The sequence below is a fragment of the Festucalex cinctus genome, chromosome 15, assembly GCF_051991245.1.
Source record: "Festucalex cinctus isolate MCC-2025b chromosome 15, RoL_Fcin_1.0, whole genome shotgun sequence".
Classification (NCBI taxonomy): Eukaryota; Metazoa; Chordata; class Actinopteri; order Syngnathiformes; family Syngnathidae; genus Festucalex; species Festucalex cinctus.
In genome coordinates this window covers 14,411,873-14,433,589 of record NC_135425.1, presented here as the reverse complement: position 1 = coordinate 14,433,589, position 21,717 = coordinate 14,411,873, and the positions used below count along the sequence as shown (strand labels likewise).

General features: G+C 39.2%; 1 protein-coding gene across 1 annotated transcript; it reads right to left on the bottom strand.

The window, feature by feature from the left end:
• Positions 1-1,521: 1,521 nt before the first annotated feature.
• Positions 1,522-16,863, bottom strand: slc45a2 (solute carrier family 45 member 2). The gene is made up of 7 exons (XM_077496635.1): positions 14,903-16,863; positions 13,252-13,428; positions 7,853-8,214; positions 6,584-6,727; positions 5,755-5,878; positions 4,477-4,682; positions 1,522-1,815 (listed from the first exon to the last, which is right to left on the bottom strand). Exons 1-7 carry the CDS (start codon positions 15,360-15,362, stop codon positions 1,567-1,569), a joined length of 1,722 nt encoding a protein of 573 aa, XP_077352761.1. The 5' UTR covers positions 15,363-16,863; the 3' UTR covers positions 1,522-1,566.
• Positions 16,864-21,717: the final 4,854 nt, after the last annotated feature.

Below are 21,717 nucleotides of genomic sequence, written 5' to 3'. Positions count from 1 at the left end.
ACAAGCTTACACGAAGAATTTATGGAGAAACAGTGGCGGTTATAGACCATTTTTACTTGGGGGGGGGGGGGGGGGTATGTCGGAGGGGGGAAAGAAAAAAAAGAAAAAAGACAAAAAACCTCCTTAGATTCTCAGAGGACAGTCCTACTTTTGTAACATTAACGTTTTAAAAAGTGGGAACAATTTCAAATTATTATTCAAAAAATGTTTTTTAAATTAAGAGGAAAAAAGAGAAATGTAAAATTAAGATTACAAAATAGGCCTCATTCTATCGTAAAGCAGTTCTCATAATGAAGTACATGAGAAAAATCCTTTAAAAAAAAAACCCATCAGAATATTACGACAATAACGTAATGTCAAAAATGTGATTTTTTTTTAAAGCTAAAATTTGTTTGTGATTAAAGCAAAAGTTGTAGTATTGCTAGCACAACAGCCATATTATGACAATTAAGTCATTAAAAAAAAGAGGAAAAGTTGAAAAATTATATTTAAAAAATAGTCTAAATTTTACAAGAATACTTTCTAATATGGGGGAGTTTTATTACAAAAAAAACCCTCATAAGATTATGACAATGAAGTTAAATATTAAAGGAGAAAATTATGATGCAAACCCCCTCATTTTAAAAGAGAACGTCCAAATATTATGAAATTTGAAAACTGCAAAAAAAAAAAACTTTGAAAACTGTGAAATTTGTAAACATGAAAGTGAGGAGCATTTCAAAATTCAGATATATATGAAAAAATCCACTACTTCCTGGACTTTTTCGATCATTGTTTAAAAAAAATGCAAATTTTCACAGCGAAAAATTTGAACATTAGAGGAAAAAAGTCATAATTTTTAGAAGGATGAAGTCAGAACTTTATACGATTAAAGTGATAATAGGGGGGGGGGGGGGGTCTTCATGCATGTGCAATAAAATCTGATGTAACGCGAGTGTCAACCTTTTTGGATTAATACAAATATTCAATGATTCATATAAAAGCTCCACAGCAACAACAGCCATTTCTTTATAGTGAATAGCGGTTTAAAAAAAAAGAAAAAAAAAAAAGAAAAAAAAAAAAGTTGACCTTCATGCTGAAGGCACAAAAGCTTTTCAACATCTTGTGACCTTTAAAACAAACATATTAGAAAAAATATTTTGAGATAGAAAAATACATCAAGAGCCTCGGAGAAGAATGTGTCTAGAGTCTAGACATGTCACAAAAGCAACAAAAGCGATACTTAGATAACAAGAAACAAAAATAAAACTGCAATTATATTGAAGGGAGGGGATGTACACATTACAAAAACAAATTGCCCATTTCATGAAAGTAAGCTGTACTTATAAAAATATTTTATTAAAAATTATTTTGATTAAAAATTCTAATCAATCGTATTTTTGGTTCTTTTCCACACCAGACTAGTTTAAAGTGAACCACAGCGTCTCTGCTGGTCACACTTAAACAACGCACCCCACTGTCACCGGGCAGATTTCCGACCAATTGACGAAAGACACTTGAAAAAGGACATAAAGAATCTTTATTTTGCAATACAATAGCATCTTTTTTTTTTTTTTTTTTTAAATATTACAAATAGTGTGACGGGGATAACGAGGAGCGAGCGTATCTGACGAAGAGCGCGATGAAGATGCAGCCCAGCAGGGACACGGTGGAGGCGGACAGGACCACCACCACCACGCTGCCCACCGCGTTAACCAGAGCGCCCAGGCCGGCGCCCACCACGATCTGGGCCAGCTGCACCATGCAGGTGAGGGCCGCGCAGTCCACGCCCGTCCCCCGTGCTGACTCGCCGGCGCCGCGAAGACTCATTTCCTCCTGAGGGTGGTGGAGAGCCATGATTGGCTGATGGAATTTTATTTTATTTTTTTAGATGCACACCGACTACTTTTTCATTATGGCCGTGGCTGACTTGTAGTTTCTTTAGTAATCATGTCTGTCTTGAAGGTGTGCGTCAATCCGAAGGGATTTAAAAAGCAGTTTGAAAATGGAATAAAAAATAAATAAAACCCCTTCCATGGGAACACTGTCGAAATTGAATTTATTACACCACTTTGTGTCATATCGACAGGGTGCCTTGAGAAGCACAGACGTGCTACAAAGGAGACGTATCCCCATTCATGATATGATTGAGCCTTTTTTGTACAAACGGTGTCCTTCGGGACCGCTCGACATGCCATTAGGTTGAGTCAGGGTGAAATGTGTGGAAAAAGTTTTGTGTTGGAAGAGAGTTTAGAAAAGACAGAAAACAATTTGCTCCCCGTTGATGAACGCGTTTTTTTCTTCTTTCTTTTCTCCCTCGAGCTGAATTGATTTCCACGGTTTTCAATAACGTGTTCTCGTTTTGAAGACGTCTTTGGCAATTTACAGTTAAATAACAATTTACAGTTAAGAAAATGAAGGCAAAGCAAGGTTTGATTGCTATAGATTTACAAACCGAGTACAGAGATAAAAGACATTAAGATTGTTAAAAGAACATACAGCCCCAAAAAAAAAGCCGATCGGGAAATATATTAGTCATTTTCTGCAGAGGATAAAGAATATATGCCTCTGAGGCTGTTCGGTGTCTACGAAAAATTAATATTAGAGGGCATGAGAACTTTCTTTGTTTCCACCACACTCTCACAGAAACATCATCTATTGGTTTTTGAGTAGTTACGGTGGAATCTCGAAACAGTAAAAGAGCCAAAGTCATGTGCAGTAAATGTGTTTCTTTTTTTTATTTTGTATGAGACAGTGAAGTCGGTGTTCATTGGGTGAGTAGGGGCAGTTGAAGCAGCCCAGAAAATTGTTTGCGTTTCCGCCACATTTGTGCAAAGAAACATACATCTGCTGGTCTTGGAGGTATTGCCAACTTTTCCAATAAGTGATTTTATCATTTCATATTTTTTTCTCGAGTCATGAAAATAGAAGTTCAATTCATTTAGCAAAACCAATTTCAATGAACTTTTATTGAAGGCATATAAATATAGTATATAGATAGTTTATTTTTAAGACTGTATTATTTCATTAAGTTAATGAAGAAGATATTTGGATTAAAGTAAATGGAGCAAAAACGACTTCAGCATTTTTTTTTTTTAAATGCAAACCTACTACTTTCTCACCTAAAAATAAAATTATTAGATGGATTTAAAGCCAGAATAAAAGCGGGGGGGAAAAAAAACAAACAAACAAAAAACAACAACAACATCCTGATACAGCGAGGGGTCCTGGTAGCTAAAGGAAGCTGTTTTCAACTAAAGAGAAAAACTTTTTCATAAATGACACGATAGAATATACAAATTAAATATACATATAAAAATTAAATAAAAATATAAACATATACTCTATATATGTTAACTCTCCATACAATATCTCTTTGAACCCAACAATCTAACATACACAGTATATTCTGTAGTGCAAATTTGAATCTATTTAGATTAAATTTGACTATTTAGATAGGGACCAAATAGACTCAGTTTAAGAGTAAACTAAGAATTACAGTAGGAAGAGTGTAAAATCAAAAATTGAAATAAATAAACTAAAACTCACTCAAGGGTTAAGGAACAAACTCACGACCTTCAGCTTGGGAGACTGCTAAATTACCACCTGAGCTATGCCCTTCATACTGTTTGCTTTTCGGAAGATTCCATGCAATCAGCGAGCGATATACGAACAGAAACCAGGAGGTTCGTAGCTCAGCGAGAAGATCGGCTGTCCGCCAAGCTGTTGTGAGTTTGTTTTTTACAGCCCTTTCTTTTACTCTCTTCCAAGTGTAAATATTACTCTAAATAATACTTTAATACTTTAAATAATAATAATAATAATAAAACAAAAACAGTCAGGGTAAGGTAGAAAATAGTTGCTGGGGCAGCTGGTCTCCTCCTAACAAATTTAAAAACATGTGTAATTGGCAGCCGGAAGCACCAAACTGCCCCCTTATTTGGGTCCAACTCTCACTCTTATTAAAATTCATGTGCGCGCTCTCCTTGAAGTATCAAAGGGCAAGGTTTCATCTCTTCTATGGCATTTGCAGTTGTCTCCATTTTAGTAAAAGGCTTGTTTGAGTTTGGTATTTGAAGAGCTACGTCACCGTATTTCGCTTTCACGCCTTTCCTCGGTTTTTGCTTCTCAAGTTGGGAAACAAGTTGGGTCATGGTTAAAGTATCTTTAATAGGGCCGTTGTTAGCATCTGAGCTAGCGCTGGCTATTTTAGCTGGTTTGCTAGCTCCTGTAGCCTCATTGCCCCAAGTTGCTGGGGAGATTCATGGAGGCTAGCATTGGTAGCATTACCTACCTTTACTTGTAGAGTGATTCCAATTTTGAATCGCAGCAAAACTAGTGGCCTTCGTGCGGTCATTCATAAAAGCTAGCGACCAAACTCCATTTTGTTGTCTAAAAATACTGTAGTAGCAGTTGAAGACGGGTTGAGCCAACAAGAGTTTACACCCCACTTCTCAAAAACAAGCCATCTTTAAGATCAGAAAATACAGGACGTACCTCTTCCTCGTGCTGGTATTCGGCGATGAGGTTGAAGGGGATGGTGTAGAGCGTGCTGGACATGACGCCGAAAACGCTGCACAGGACGAGCGTGGCGATGATGTTGGGAAAGAGGCCGATGAGGCTGGTGCCAACGCCGAACACGAAGTAGCCCATGAAGTACAAACCCTTCAGGCCCACATAGGGCAGCAGAAAGCGCTGCATGTCTAATTATAATTAAAACAAAACAAAGAAGAAAAAAAAAAAACGGACAATTACTATAATCAAGTCGCTCATGTCACAGATTGATTCTGCCAAGAGAAAAGCAAACACGCCCAGCGCCAATTGAATCCTCAAGAGGGTGTTGACATCAGCTAAGGATTAAGCACGTGTCACCGGCAAAATCAATACGTCAACGGATACCAGATTGAATCTTAATGGTGAAAAAGAGCTAACCATACTGAAGAGCTACGATAAAAAAACAAAAAAAAACAAAAAAACCCAGCAAATGACACCCTGATTGGATGAGTGTTGACGCCAATTCTCGACTATTCTTCTGTTGCGAAGTTGCTGGATAGTTTGGCAACTGTAGATGCTACAAGATGATACGGTCTCCATAAGAACATACTTGAGAACTTTCTTCCTAAGAACGCAATTCTCTTTGTAAATGCAAACGTCTATGCACATGTTAACTTCCCTCGCTAATGCTAAATGCTATTTTGGTTGACAGTTCAACAGCGCTAAACAAGGCAATGCACTCACCAATTTCTAACCTTTTTCACTCTGTCCTGACAGCTATTTGGAAGCTAGAAAGGTCAGCTTGCGTCGGCGGACCGCTGAATGGCGACTAGTGGATAGTAGGACTACATTTCCCATTAATCTTAGCAATTGGATGCGGATGAAAACGTAAATGTGAATTTGGAAGTAAAGAATTTAACAGTTAAATTCCCTTTTAATCGTTTTATCGTATGAATCGCTATGACAACAGTGTGATTGACATACAAATGGCAGAAAAAAAATGGGACGCCATGATGGGACCTGCATAATATCGGGACAAAACAATGATGTTGGCGAAAGCACGTCGTCTGATCACAGTAGACTACAGCAGGCTAAAAAGTATGAGAATATGGCGGCCATGTTGGCAGGAAAGTGAGTCCACTTCACATATAATAGATCAGTGGTTCTCAAATGGGGGTACATGAAGGCATTGAGTTAGGCTGTTGGTGGACGTGCGAGCTAGCGTCTGGGAAAAGGAGCCTCATCAGGAGGTGTCTTTAATGTTACACTAAGTGCACTTACATGAAAAAAGAGCGGAGGACACTGCGTTGATGCACAAACCCCAGCAGCCAATTTCCACGCCGCGTTCGTAAGTGGCATAGGCCGTGGAGTTGTGCTCGGCGTACGGGTTCCCCTTGTAAACTATCTGCAAAGAAGCAACAAGATGAAGATGTTTTCTTTTTAATAGCAAATTCTTCCCGCTGTGTTTTCATCACATTTCCTGTTGAAGAGGTTGCTTTTCTTTCTATATGAACCTGTTAAGAGCCAAGGTAGGAGATCCTTTCACGTAGCGTACATTTCAATTACCTTTGTTATACCGATGACTACAAATGCTCCATCTGACAGCTTATTGGCAGGGAGTCGTGTATAAGGGTCAACAGAATCATCATTATATGCTTGCGAATATTCTAATTCATCCATTTTGTTCTCAGGCATCCAATCGATTGCAATTGGACTGCTCTCATCTCTATCCAAGAAGGATTCATCAGTTTGTGCAAAAAGGCTTGGCTAGTTCAGATCTCACCAGCCTACGTTGCTGTTGAAAATTTGGAAGAGGACCCTAAAATGTTCTGTGACTTTTTGGGCATGTCACTCAGACTTTTTTGTGGGTCTATCAAATTTAATGTTGCTAAATTGACCTCGTTTCAGCACTACTGAGTCAATCACTGTAAAAAAACAACAACCTAAAAATATAAAAATAAAATAAAATAAAAATTCAAACTTTAGTAGCAGTTGGACAAAATGTAGTAAAAAAAGTTCTTCGGTTTCACACAGAAGAAGCCATTTAAATGAAACACTCGTTAAAGTTGGCCAACGAGCCACATGCTGCTTCACCAAAGACATTCCTCACCTGTCCCATGAAGTCGGTGAAGAAGAGCATGTTGCAGAGGAACGCCGTCCATCCCAGCAGGTGACTGATGCACAGGTAGCGGTAGTGGTTGGGCATGCCGATGATCGCCCTCAGCAGCGACTTCAGTGTCATCCGCTCACGGGCCTACCCACGCAAATTGGGGGAAAAAAAAAAAAAGATATGCAAAAAATAAACTACATTTAAGTCTTTTTTTGCTTTATAAATGACCAAATAGAAAAACTACTCCCTCGCTACCTCGCAATTCAGTTATTGTGGGTTCACTCTATCCTGGATTTTCACTTGTGAGCATTTGTGACATTTGTAACCTAGTTTAACCCAGTGCATATCCACTCACATCTACAATCAGCAGCTCTGTATTTATTCTGCATTTTAAAAGTTGAATTTACTAAGTGTAACAACTCACTCACACAAGCTTGAGTGAGTGAATAGAGAAAAAAAGAAAAGAAAATCCGTGCGTGCTGTCAAGTTGCCGCGGGAGTGACATCATATAGCCGACAAATTTGCCCGGCCCCTTCTGGCGACGGTAACTAACACGCCCCCCCCCCCCCCCCCCCCCCCCCAGTTCTGCGATTGGCTGGAGGGGTAAACAACTGTCTGTCCACAGGAACGTCCTGATGTTGACAAAACAAACACAAAATGGCAAAATACTACAGGCTGGGGGGTGGGGGGTTAGGAAAAAATCCCCACCGCACATTAACAGAAGCCCAGTGTAAAGTGTAAATCTAAATAAATGAATAAATAAATAAATATAGATTTAAAAAAATTATAAAATTTGGCAAAATTAAAAGTCAACTTCTACTTTTCAGAAATTTACTTTTTTAAAATACATATTTTCTTATTATTATTTTTTACTTTTTTTTTTTTTAGATTTTTTTTTTTTAAATCTTGCACACAAGAAATACACAATAATAAAAAACTACTAAAACGACTATTGAAAAATAATACTATATAATAATACCACTAAAAAAATTCCTATTAAAAAAATATAGTTATACTACTAAAAAAAATACTAAAACTAAAAATGAAAGTAAAATGAAGCATTTTTGATGAAAAAAACCCCAAATAAAATAATTTTGAGGCCCCCATAATTCACCACTGTGACTATATATAGTATTATCTGTCTATAAAATTGTTACTTAATGTACTCTGATAATGAGTGTGCCACTGCCATCTACAGTACTGGATGTGCAATTACACTTTATTGTCTATTGTAGTCGCAACAACGCGACTAGCGTGGGAACGTCGTACCTCCTTGTTGGGCTGTTTGGTACTGGAAGTGACGGCGTTGGCCTCCCCGAGAGCAGAAAAGGACCTCTGCCTGATGTCCGGGACCGGCAGCAGCGGCGGGTCCTTGTCTTCTTCGCCCAGAGTTCCGTAGCCGTTCCGCTGGGACCCCAGCTGCCTCAGGGCGCTGAGGGCCGAAGGCTGGCGGGCCGCCGCCTTGCCCAGGGGCTGCTCGGGAATACTAAAGAGGTGCACGGTGAGGAAGGCGCTCCAGGTGAGCGCCGAGAAGAAGAAGATGACCTGGTACTCGGAACCCAGCACCTGGCCCAGGAAGGAGTGACCCCAGTCCATGGCCCCCACTAGGTAGCCGAAAGCTCCGCCCAGACCTGGAAGACACCACGAGATGTTTCACTGTTCCATGTGCACAAAAAAATAAACAGAATGACCATAAATAATCCACAGTCGAAACAATATCAAGAAGTGATATTCCTTTAGACCAGGGGTGTCCAAACTTTTTCCTCTGAGGGCCACATACAGAAAAATAGAAAGCTGCAAGGGCAACTTTGATTTTTTTTTTTAACACATTCATTGCCAGACCAGCAAAAAAAATGCATCATTTGACGTCTTTTTCTGTCAATGGCAGTGAATGAGTTAAACATGGTAAAAATCAATCAATTATAAATTGTTGAAATAATGTACAGTTACTTATTGAAAACTGCTAACAGTCACAAGGCAAATAGTGACCCCTGTGTGCCACTATAATAGATATGCCTCTCCACTGAGCAGCAGCTGAATCCCAACTTGACATTCTGAACCACAACAAGAACAATCGGTAGTAAACTGACCACACTTAAGAACCATTAATTTAACTCAACTCAACTTTATTTATAAAGTGCTTTAAGAACAGGCTGTATACAGTGCTTTACATAAACAAACATCAGCTGAATTATTAGCTGCAAATTTGTGTCTTTGTGTAGCTAGAAATGTTTAATCCACCCTCTTTTTTATTTTATTAAATTTTTTTTAAAACAGCATTGAAAAATTCTTTTTTGTATTTGCCGCGGGCCACCATAAAATGTATGGTGGGCCGTAGTTTGGACACCCCTGCTTTAGACTTTTTGCCCACAACAGTGTCGACTAATAATACCTCTACATAATTACATTGCATTACTATGCGTAATAGGCTTTCAAAGTTAATTCCTGGTGAGCACACGTTGATTTCTCCATCTCCTCCTCCTCCTCCTCCTCCTCCTCCTCCTCCTCCGTCTCACCCCCGCATTCCAAGCCAGGGGGGGAAAGGAAAAAAAAAAAAAAAGAGTCATGTGCGCACGAGGCTCGCTCAGCCCAGACGCATGACTGCAGCACATGACCGCCGGATTACGGCCGGCCCGCGTCACACGCTCACATCACCGCAAGCATACGATAAAACATTCAATGCATGGTGACCGAAGACCAGTGTTTCTCATAAATCGGGGGGGGGGTTGTGATATGCTTGCTTCCCCTCTTGAAAAGATTAAGAAAAAAATCAGTTGAGGTTTAGTCATTGCAATGGAGGAAAAAGGAAATGATGGATCTTGGTCCCTCTTTTTTTATTTTCAAAACTTGATATTTGAGCAGGAGTGTGTAGACTTCATGGCCTGGCGTGCCAATAAAACAAAACCGCTAAATCAATTACTCCTCCATTTTCGAGGCAATTTAAAAGCGCTCAAATCATATTAACAAAGAATTATGTCATGTTTTGTTTCCATGGGGTTAGGTTTTGTTTGTTTTAGGTGTTTGTAGTGTTTGTCCTGAGTTGTCCCTGTGTCTCCTTATCGTTAACCTTGCCCATCTGCGTGTGTCTTCCCTTCCCAGTATGTGACCTAATTCGTGCCCTCTGCCTGCTGTGTTTCCCAGGTATGTCTTGTTAGTGTCTCGTTAGAGTTGTATTTAGTCAGTGGGTTTTGTTCACGTGTTGTGGTAGCACTGCATTATCTTGTTGAGGTGTGCTGTGCTGGTAGTGTTTACGTTTAGTCAAGTTTTTTTCAAATCTAGTCAAGTTTCTCCACGTTTAGTCAATTTCTCCTCGTCAACTCAAGTCTGTCCACGTTCAGTCCGCTCACGTCCCATCCGGTCTTCTACTTGGTTTCGGTTAATAAAGTTATTCTCATTTCCATTTGTCTCCCGGCCTTGCTTTTCCGCTATTGGGTCCATCTCCCCACATCCACATACCCCCCACATGACAGAATTAGTTTCCAAGCAAGTAACCGGCCAGTCAATTTAATCGGATGATATTGTCTCTTGAAATAGGCAAGAATCAGATGATATGTCTCTGCTGTAAAGTAAAAGAAATATATTCAAATAAAAAAAATTGAAAGACGTAATTTTTATTCTGCCTGATATAATTGGCATCACCCAAAAAAAAAAAAAAAAAAATAAAAAAAATAAAATAATAATAATATATATATATATATATATAGTTAGAATATACTCACATTTAAATATATTAAAAATAAATGTGTATTTTCCAGGATAAAAGGTGTAACATTACAAAAATAAAGTCGTATTTTTTTAATTCACTTAGTAAAATATGTCTTTCATCGTTTAAATTTCACGTTTACTAACATAATGACTATCTTGGAAGATAATGACTTGACTGTATTTTGCAGTATTATGACTTCTTCAAAATACGTCTTTGCTTTTGTGAAGATTATAGGCTCTATTTACTAGGGTTGTGAATTGCCTAGTACCTGACGATTCGATTCGTATCACGATTCACAGGTCACGATTCGATTCGATACCGATTAATCCCGATACGAATTTATAAGTCGATTGTTGCGATTTTTTTCATTCAAATTTAGAAAATACTAATCAGTAAGCTTGTAGAGTGTAAGATTTATATGAAAATGTATTATTTATTTATCTGAAATTTCAGTCTTATAGAGGTTGAAATCTGTTTCATGTTTGAACAGCATTAAAATAAAATATTAAGGCTTAATGTTCCGTTCATATAACATTCTTCCATGCTCAAGGTGTGAATCCCCCCCCCCCCCCCCCCCCCCCAAAAAAAAAAAAAAAAAAAAAAAAAAAATCGATTCGAGAATCGCGCGATGTAGTATCGCAATATATCGCCGAATCGATTTTTTTTTTTTTTTTAACACCCCTACTATTTACAGACTGGATCTGCAATGGGGCACAAATGCCAGCGAAGCCGTTAGCTAATTTGGCAAGCTTGTGTGCTGGCGCAGTTAAGAAAATTTGGTGTCAGAAAACCATCTAAATTCAGACCATTTTTCATTTTCTTGGTCAGTCAGCCAGCCATATTTAGGTAAGTAGCTCAGTAGCTAGGTTCAGGAGTCACGAAATGGCTGTAACTCATTTAACCCAGTAGACGCTAATGTAATTAGCATGTAGGCAAAATGAACAAAACCCAGTTCACATTCACCATGTTGTGTCTTCAAATGATGAGTTTTCTTTCATTTACTCGATATTATTTTTATATTAATAATAAATAAATAATAAAATGTACACGTTATGCTTCAAATGTATTTTAGTATCCCTTATCAGGCATCATCAGGAGGTGAGCAAGACACACACACGTGCCTTTTTTCTGCCCACCTGCATGCTTCAAAATCAGTTGCATGGAAGAACAAACGATTGCTTTCAACTCCCACTCTGCAATACAACAGTTTTTTTTCTTTTCTTTTTGTGTCAAAACCTGCAAAGATCCTTGTGCCATTGAAGCGTTAAGGAACCAAAAAGCAGCGGGCTAAAGTAAAATTAAATATTATACTTACTTTCTTTTTTTTTTTTTTTTTTTTTAAGATTTTAATTTTAAAGCCAACTGTTTACACCATGATAAGTTTTGCAATGGAGTAAAATAAAGATGTTTAAATAAAACAGAATACACATAAAACGAAAAGAATGAAAATAAATATATTACAATAAAATACAATAGAATTACATAAAATAATAACATTTAAATACTGTATATTATAAATGTATAATTTTTACAGCCCAGAAGGCTGTTTGTGCAATTAAAAGGTTTTGCCATAAAATAAAATGCAGTATGAAACAGAAAGCTGCAAATTAAAATAGGTTGTGAAGTAGGGGTGTTAAAAAAAAAATCAATTCGGCGATATATCGCGATACTACATCGCGCGATTCTCGAATCGATTCAATAATCGGCAGAATCGTTTTTTTTTTTTTTTTTTTTTTTTTTTTTTTTTTTTTTTTAGGATTCACACCTTGAGCATGGAAGAATGTTATATGAACGGAACATTAAGCCTTAATATTTTATTTTAATGCTGTTCAAACATGAAACAGATTACAACCTCTATAAGACTGAAATTTCAGATAAATAAATAATACATTTTCATATAAATCTTACACTCTACAAGCTTACTGATTAGTATTTTCTAAATTTGAATGAAAAAAATCGCAACAATCGACTTATAAATTCGTATCGGGATTAATCGGTATCGAATCGAATCGTGACCTGTGAATCGTGATACGAATCGAATCGTCAGGTACTAGGCAATTCACACCCCTGTTGTGAAGTCAGTTGAAAAGTTAAGCAACCAAAGCTTTATCGAAGAACCAAAAAGAAAAAAAAGAAAGCAAAATTACAAAATACCATTTACAATCATGCAAAAAAAAAAAAATCAAACTAGATTTTGTTTCCTTGTTTTGTTATGTTGTATTTTACAACATAGAAGGCTGTTTATGCCATTCAAAAGTTCAGCAGAAAATATAATTAATAAGGTAATTTAATATGATAGAAAATTCAATAGTTTTTTATTATTATTTTTTTTTTAAAAAGCTCACAAGACAGTTTTACGGCATTATTGAAGTGCTTAGCGAGAATCGGCAAGCAGAAACACTTCAACTAACATATTGAAGGCCAGTCCCAGGCCCGGGAAAAGCATCAGACTTAAAATTTTCACAAAAATTATGAGCATTCGCCCTAAGAATTCCATACCAAAAGGATGTGCGGGGTGATTAAGGATAGGGATGGAAATGTGTTGACTGGTAATAACAGCAGTGTGCTGGATAGATGGAAAGAATACTTTGAAGAGCTGATGAATGGGGGAAAAATGTGGTGGAAAAGGACGTGAAAGAAGAGAATTGTGGGAATGTCAAGGAATCAACTTAATGAGCTGCACAATGAGGTTATGGGAAAGAAGAGGAAGCGAGACAAAAGTGTGTATTTGAAGAGTACTACAGACGCGATATTTGCCTTGATGGCTGGAGTACAGAGAAGGTCAGAAGGTCAGACTGAGGTACCGCATGAGTAAGTCAATAGTACAAGACAGGTATGAGGGTAAGCTAAGATCCCTTCCTCTTTGCAGTAGTGATGACTTTGATGGAAAAGGATTCCATGCTGTGGCAACTCCTACCGGGAGAAGCCGAAAGGAAGCAAAATAGAAATGATCACATCTTACCAGTGAGCAGAGCATGGTAGTGCAGGCCTCGCTCCTTGTCCTGGTGAGAGCAGACGTCAAACAGGTAAGCCTTGATGGGCCCATCGATGAAGTCGGCGGCAAAGTCGAACAGCACCACGCCGAGCATCACCACCACGATGGCCCACGTCCGCTGCGCCGACCTGTCGGCCATTAGCGCTGCAAAGCAATGAGCGGGATTATCTGGCACCAATTGTGAGGAATAAGCAGTCAAGAAAATGAATGGGTGGTGGAAGGTTTGCCAACAAGTGTATGAAAGCATGGGATGCAACTGGATATAGCAGGTAGGATTGACTTTTATATACGATAATGTGCAAAAAGCCGGAGGGTTTCAATCAGGTGGTAGGACATCGTGTGAGAAAAAGTAACAGGTATGCATTGTTTACGTTTTTATATCCCGAACCCGTAAAGAGGTTTCCGGTTACTTTTAGGAATAATGACTACCGCCACCGATGGTATGGAGGGGAATTACTTGCCGCGCATACGCTGAAGGTATGTAATACTCTGGGTCGGTGCGGTGGGTCCTTACATAATTTGTATACGTGGCGTGCAGACGCCGCAGGGGGTAGGCTTCGGTCATATTTGTCCTTAGATGGGACTTGCTACAACTAAATACTGCAAACAGCCAGCTATCAGGTTTTGTTGTGTGTGAATGGCACCGGCACAAAATGGGAGGGACCAAGGCAATTTTCCACCTTGAGAGGAAACCTACTCTAAGTCTGACTTGAGTTAAAGTAAGTCATATGACTTGAATCCCATCCATCCATCCATCCATCCATTTTCTTGACCTCTTATTCCTCACAAGGGTCGCGGGGGGTACTGGCGCCTATCTAGCTGGCTCTGGGCAGTAGGCGGGGGACACCTTGGACTGGTTGCCAGCCAACCGCGGGGCACACAGAGACGAACAACCATCCACACTCACAAGCACACCTAGGGAAAATTCGGAGCACCCAATTAACCTGCCATGCATGTGTTTGGAATGTGGGAGGAGACCGGAGTACCCGGAGAAGACCCACGAGGGCAGAGGAAGAACATGCAAACTCCACCAGGAAGGCCGGAGCCTGGACTCGAACCGGAGTCCTCAGAACTGGGAGGCAAACGTGCTAACCACTTTTCCACCGTGCCGCCTATGACTTGAATCATCCCACCTATAATCAAATGTGACAAATTGGCCAGGTCATGTGATTGGCTGCTTTTCTTCAATCACTTCCCTGTTTTCTTGTCCTCACTAAATATCGGACTCTTCCTCGTGATGCCGCCTAGCAGATGATTTTCTTTTTTTTCTGCAAAATTGAGCAGCAGTGCCAGCAGCAACTTCAGTCACAGGTTGCAAGTGTGACTGCCAGATAGGATCATAGGCGTACCTCTCACAAAGCTCTCACACTTTTCGTCATTTTTGTCAGGTCTTGACTCTATGTGGGAACACGAAGAACCTTATGTTTATTGTCACAACGCAGCACGGCTTGGGGCAAAGAAGCCTGGATGTCTCTGCCTATCACAGAAAACCCCCCACCAACATCTAACAGACACCGTTTAATCGTCAATGAACATTTCCTATGCGTTGCTTAACTCAACAGAGCAAACATGAAAACAACTCCCGCTTTGCGCAACTCATTTCCTCTCGTTTCCTAACCTGAGATGACCATATCTCCGTTGAGGAACATGGTGATGCCCACCAGCATGAGGAGGCCCAGCGTGAGGATGTAGGGTCTCCGCCGCCCCCAAGGCGAGCGGCAGTAGTCGCTGGCCGAGCCGATGACGGGCTGCAGCAGGAAGCCCAGGATGGGGCTGATCAGCCACACCAGGCTGTACATGCTGCGCGGCAGGCCCACGCTGAGCAGCACGGGCGTGACGAACGCCGCTTCGACCGCGTAGCAGAATTCCCTTCCGAACATGACCAGGCCGTGGAGGATCAGGCGGCCCCGCGAACGCCTGGGGGGCTCAACCTGCCCGAAGACGGCGCCCTCCGCGCTGTCCATGTAGTAGTCGGTCAAATCCTTGGAGTCCGGGTGCAAGGAGCCCACGTGCTTGGTGGGTTCCGGGACCCGGCAAGGCTGGGGCCTGGCGGACTGGTCCTCGGATAAAAGGGTCATGTTTGGAGGGGAACAATCTATGGACTAAAAGGTCTAAAGAGCCGCTCCTTGCATTGGTACTAAATCCTTTCTACTACTGCATAGCAGAGTGCACGACCGTCACAGTGAGTCCTCGCCGGTCCGTCTGGCTGAGTTGTACTCCAGGAAGGGAGGGAAAGAGAAAGGAGGAGAGAAGTTAGCTGTATTTACGAGATTACCAAACAGCTCTTCCGCTCACTGGGCAAAGCTAAGACCTGGGGCTGCTCATGGGAACTTTTGAGGCCTCACATGCATGCGAGTGTGTGAGGCCGCATTCATAACATTCATTCAAAACACTGAGCTGATGCCAGGAAGTCACAATTACAAATATTGAATTTGACATTTTGAAATGGCCTTTTCCAAACTCTGTGCGCATTTCCTTGTTCAAGGACCCCGGGGTTGATCATGTGAACACATTTGTAACATTCCTTCAGATATCAGGAAGTCATAGCGGCTGCTTTGAAGTGAAGTGTTGTCACAAATATGTCAAGAAACGGAATTCTACCTAAAATTAAAAAAAATAAATAGCAAAATCATCCCGATAATCAAAAAACAACACGTACAAAAAGTCGTTTCATTTAAGATAATTACCCCCACCAACCCCCGGAGTCATGGCTGTACGCTTTACATGGATTAGAATTCAAAATTACTTCCGCATATTAATCTATGCTTAAAAAAAGGAGTAACATAATACATCACCTTTTTAATTTATAATAGCCAAGTAAAGTACTTACCAGCTGCAAATGTCTCAAAAACAGAAAATGCAGAGACATTGGTTGCCAGCTTGATGAATTTGAATGACATTGCAATATTTGTAACCCACAACAATGTAACTATGTGTGATTTATGTCTGGGGGAAAAATAGCCAAAAGACATTAAATACAAATAATACGATACATAAATGATTATACACTAACTGTTGTATTTTTTGCCACATCTCTACTAGACACTGCAGGTATTTAACTTGTGCATGTTTTCTCATAGTCATTGGTATGTTTAATGGTACATCATATTTAAGCAGATTTGGCAGCACACTATGCTGTAAATACACACAATAACAATAAAATATTTTTATTGGATGTTTAAATTCAAAATCAGTATTTGACATTATGCACTTTTTTGTTTTTTTTTTAGCTGTTTCCAAGGTACAAGAGAAGACAATGAAAGACATCTAGGATGAGTATTTATTTGTGTTTATACAGCGTGCGCCAGAAAATCCGCATGAAGTAGGTATTTATTTGTAGTTCCGTCAGGTGATAATCACAGCAGTTAGTTACTAAGAAAAAGAGGTATATTCTCGCATCATGCTTTCACGGACACAAAGCCACAGTTATTTGTGATAAATAATGAACAAACAAGAGTTGTATCATACTTACTGATGGCCTTGTCTTTCTTTTTGAGGTTTTCTTCAGAGGATATAGATGATTGGAGTCATTGATTTGTGACATATTGTCACCAAGGAAGCGCTACAGGCCTAATTTTGAAATCCTATACCACTTGATGAGGCGCGAGCTGGGAAAAACAAAGCACATCCTGAACTGGACATTAGTCAATGGAAGGCCACATAGACAACCGTTCATACTCACAATTTACTGTCTTTGATGAACCTAACATAGCAGTGTCACATAAGTCATATGCTGTTTTAGCCAGCTAAATAATTCAGTAAATAGAAGCTAAGCTAGCATGGTATGCTAGCACTACCTGTGAACAGGAAACGCATGTCTTTGAATATCTACATTAAGAATACAAGTAGGGTACTGGTTTAAAACAATGTTCCGTCACACCGTCTGCCGCACAGTCGACAGTTTAGCTTGTTTGTCAACTAGCTAACTAGCTAGCTAGCATTCCATTGCAATATGGGTACTACAGCATTTCACCACACCATCTGCCGCACATTTGGGAGTTTAGCTTCTTAGTTAGTTAGTCAGTCAGTTAGCTAGCTAGATAGCATTCCCTTGCAGTATGTTTTTATTGTCTACTTGCGTCAGGCTTTTTGTGTAAAATGCAGAAGTGGGTGGCTCCGCCTTTTTTCAGGCCGCCTCGGGCTCTAAAAGCTTGGACTTCGTAAAAACATTTTTGACTTGAATAGCATTGAAAGTTTTGCATTCGAGAGAAAATAGTTAGCATGACCTCAGAGCATAATGTTGAGTCAGGGCCGCTTACATAAATGCACTTTTCTCTGAAAGGTTGAGAGGACTATTTCTACAGCTCAGCAGTATATCATTAAGTTGTTGTCAAAATGGCACAGGCACACTTATGTTTTTGAGAAAAAAACAAAAAAACAAAGTCAAAGATTTTAACCTTTTATAACCTTTGCCTATGCTGCGCTGTCACTGTTACTGGTGGTGGAATATTTTCAGTGTGTGAATGGTGCGGAGTTGTAGTTCCTTTCCCCCTAAATCATTACTGTCAATTTGTCATTCAGGCTTGATTGGTTTAGCATTTGAAAAAAAAAGGGAACAAAAAGTATAATTAGGTGCTAAATTAATGACTGAAATGACAATAATGAATAGCCATGCTGGCATGCTCTACCCTCATACAATAATGAAATTAACATGCTGTACTTCAAATTTAGCGGCACCCATGTGTGCATACCAAAAAAATATTTAAATAGCAATCAGACAAAACTTGTTCTTTAACGAACTCCTGGAAATGGCCAAAATGACTTACTTCCCATTTGTTTGTTTCTAAAGTGGTTGTTTTAAACACACAATGTGTAGTTGTTTTTGTTTCATATTTATTTTGACTGTGAACATTAGCTGTGAGTGACATCAAACAGCTTGTAGCCTTTTTTTTATTTACCTAATATCTGGCATATTTGCCACCAATATCTGCTCACTCCTCCCCATATAGCGCTCATATCTACATTTTTTGCTCGCTAGTCAAAGCAAAATTTTGTCTTGTATCTCAAAAAAAAAAAAAAAAAAAAAAAAAAAAAGTTGTAGGGGGGGTAAATTGATCAATTGCTCTTAAGCTACTACAATAGTTTTTGTTTAATACTTTAGATGGCGGGGCGGCACAGTGATGAGCTCCGGCCTTCCTGGGTGGAGTTTGCATGTTCTCCCCATGCCTGTGTGGGTCTTCTCTGGATACTCCGGACTCCTCCCACATTCCAAAGACATGCAGGGCAGGTTAATTGGGTGCTCCGAATTGTCCCTAGGTGTGCTTGTGAGTGTGGATGGTTGTTCGTCTCTTGTGTGCCCTGCGATTGGCTGGCAACCAGTCCAGGGTGTACCCCGCCTATTTCCAGCTGAGATGGGCTCCAGAGCCCCCCACGACTCTTGTGAGGAATAAAGCGGTCAAGAAAATGGATGGATGGATTTTAGATGGCTGGAAAATAACTTTACGAAATGTTTCTATAAGAGAACAATCAACAATCAGGGAGAACTTTATGACCACTTATTCCAAAGCATCACTGGTGAGTGGTGACTATTAATATATATGGGAGATATTTTACCCCCGCAATCACAAACGCCTCACTTAAGACCAGCGATTTCACAGCTTGCTGCATGCTCTCGACACGGGTATAACAACTCTTTTGAAGAGTGTGCCGTGTGGGGAAAAATTATGACAAGAAATGCTAGTTTAACATTACGACCCTGTCTGCTGCTTGGAGCCTCGAAAGATAAGAGCAACGAGGTAGCATGAAAGCAATCTCGCTCAATTTTCCGCCTGCTGCCACCCTTGCATAATCGGTGGCATGCGACGGCACATTCACTTGAGGAAAATAATAGCAAATAATAGCAGTCATTTTCAGTTACAAAAGCCAAGATTACTATAATTGCGTGACACCTACAGCGCAATGAAAACGTATCAGCCATATTTTGTAATAATTTTTTTCCCATTTTCGTAATTAAGAAAGATCATAAAACAAATTTAATTACGTAGTAGACAAAGATAACCCAAGTAAACGAGAAATGCAGTTTTAAATGCTATTTTATTTACTAAGGGAATCAATAGCCTCTCCCACATTTTTTTTCAGACTGATACCATTAGTACTTTTTATACATACAAAATCCACACAAAAAAAAGTGTCATTTTTTTTTCTATGTTGTAACTGTCTGAAGAGCACCTGGAAATGAATGCATCAAATCAAAATGGAAGACTTTTTCCACATTATATAGCGAGTTATCAAATTACTTTAACATTCCTAACTGCTTGCAATTGAGATAACGACAGAACTTAATAAACTCAAAGAATGGTTTGATAAAAATAAACTTTCATTAAATATACTTAAAACAAAAGTCATGTTCTTTGGTAAATTTAAAGAGGACACCCAAATTCAAATTAAATTTGAGAATGTTGAAATTGAGAAGGTAAAGGAATACAAGTTTCTCGGTGTGATATTAAGTCACAATATTAGCTGGCGACCTCAAATAAATAGCATCTGTTCCAAATTAGCAAAAAATATTGCAATAATGAGCAAATGCAGGTATTTACTTGATAAAAAAAATCACTCCACATACTTTATTGTTCACTTGTTCTTCCATACTTAAGCTACTGCATCGAGGTCTGGGGAAACACTTACAAAACAAACTTGGAATATTTATTTAGAATGCAGAAGAAAGCTGTAAGGGCTCATACGAACGCACTGTTCCTGGAATCTAAATTATTAAAGCTTGAAGATCTAGTAAAACTTAGATCTTTATTAATATTATATAAAGCAAATAGCAGTCAACTTCCTAAAAAAATACAACAATTGTTTTCTTATAGAGAGGGTAATTATACTTTTAGGAGAGTACATCATTTTAAGGTACAGTGTGTTCGTACGACCCTGAAGAGCCATTGTATAAGTCGAAGAGGGGTTAATTTATGGAATGGTCTAGGAAATAACCTAAGGAGTGCTACTAATATCTACCAATTATAAAAATTATACATGATCGTTATTTTTAATAAATATGCTAAAGAATTACATTAGATACAAGGTGTCTCTAGATGGAGAGAAGATGTTTGGAATTAAATGTTGGGTGGCATTGCATCTGGAATAAGGTGTGGCGTGACTGTAATATAGGTACTAATAATTGTAATTTCTATTTGTATTTGCTTTACACAGTATTTTGTACTGCATTCTTTCTCATTTTCATTTGATATAATTGATGTTTTCTTTTCTGTTGAGTATTAATGATGAGTGGGAAAAAGTTGTATTATTATTATATCATGATGGGGTAGGCGACTATAAGCTTTTGCTTCAGCCTACTCCTTTTGGGCATTAACAGTATACTGTTTGTTTGATCTGTCTTGTTTTTTGTGCTCAAATAAACTAAACTAAACTAACTGCCATAAAGTACATTATCGAACAATGAATAATAATAATAATAATAATAAATAAATAAATAAATAACTTTGCATTTGGTGCAGAAGTGCTGCAGTCGTTCCGTTATTGTTCAAACAAGACTGGATTCAAGGCAGGCAATTACATTTTCCAGCAAGCTGTCAGCCAAACGAGGCGGCTGCTTCCTGACATGTCTGCCCACCACCGCCTTCCCAAACCCTCCCACTTAGGCAACTAAGCCTGGATGACAACTTGACGTTTGCATTGATACCAAGCAAGGGAGCTGAATACAGTCTCCCTTGATCCTCGGAGGATCTGTCAAAAGCGCAAGAGCCCATTCACTGCAGCGTCATCCATCTGTCGAGTCCACGCGGGACAAATTTGGTAACAGTCGGACGAAGGTGGTCTTTGAAGGACACTTGAAATTGACCCTAAAATGGCTTCCTCAAACAGAAATGGCAGACTTGTTATAGTGGTCATTTCAAACAGTTTTCGATGTTTTATGGCGAGTCAGAAAGGTCCGCCGCCATGCTCCGTCGACGCGCACTGACGAAAACATGACTCACCCATCTAGCTATGTGGTTCATATTTGAGAAGTCTGTAAAGCACAATGATTCAGGCATTAAAAAAAATCAAAACAAAAATTGAAAAGGGCAAAAAATTCGAATGGAGAGGTTGCTGAGTCATGGTGAATAGTTTGCTGTCAATGTGACATGAGCTGGTGTGCTATTAGATTTTTTCTTGTATAACATGCTTGCCTTGGGTCAATAAGGTTGAGTAACACTGGTCTAGCTTGGAGTATGTGGTTGAAATTTAGTAGCAGTTGCACAATGTCCCTTTGGAAAGTTAATCTTTGGAGGACCCTCAACATGGTCAAAATGACCCGTTTCTAAGGACCTGCAATGATTGAAAGAAAGAAAGAAAAACCTCAAAATATAATAATGGATCATTTCATTATAATTTCTCTTTTAAATCAGAAATGCAGTATGACCCTCGGAGGACTGAAAGCAATTTAAAAGTTAATCAAAGGGGCTCCAGTGGAGAGGGACAAAGTTGCTGGCTGGT

Bases quoted from the DNA above. Each gene is read 5' to 3' on its own strand.
- slc45a2 (XM_077496635.1), bottom strand. From the start codon at position 15,362: ATGACCCTTTTATCCGAGGACCAGTCCGCCAGGCCCCAGCCTTGCCGG. The intron at 13,429-14,902 runs GTTAGGAAACGA...ATTGCTTTGCAG, and splicing joins CGGAGATATGGTCATCTCAG to CGCTAATGGCCGACAGGTCG. The intron at 6,728-7,852 runs GTACGACGTTCC...TTGCGTGGGTAG, and splicing joins CCAAACAGCCCAACAAGGAG to GCCCGTGAGCGGATGACACT.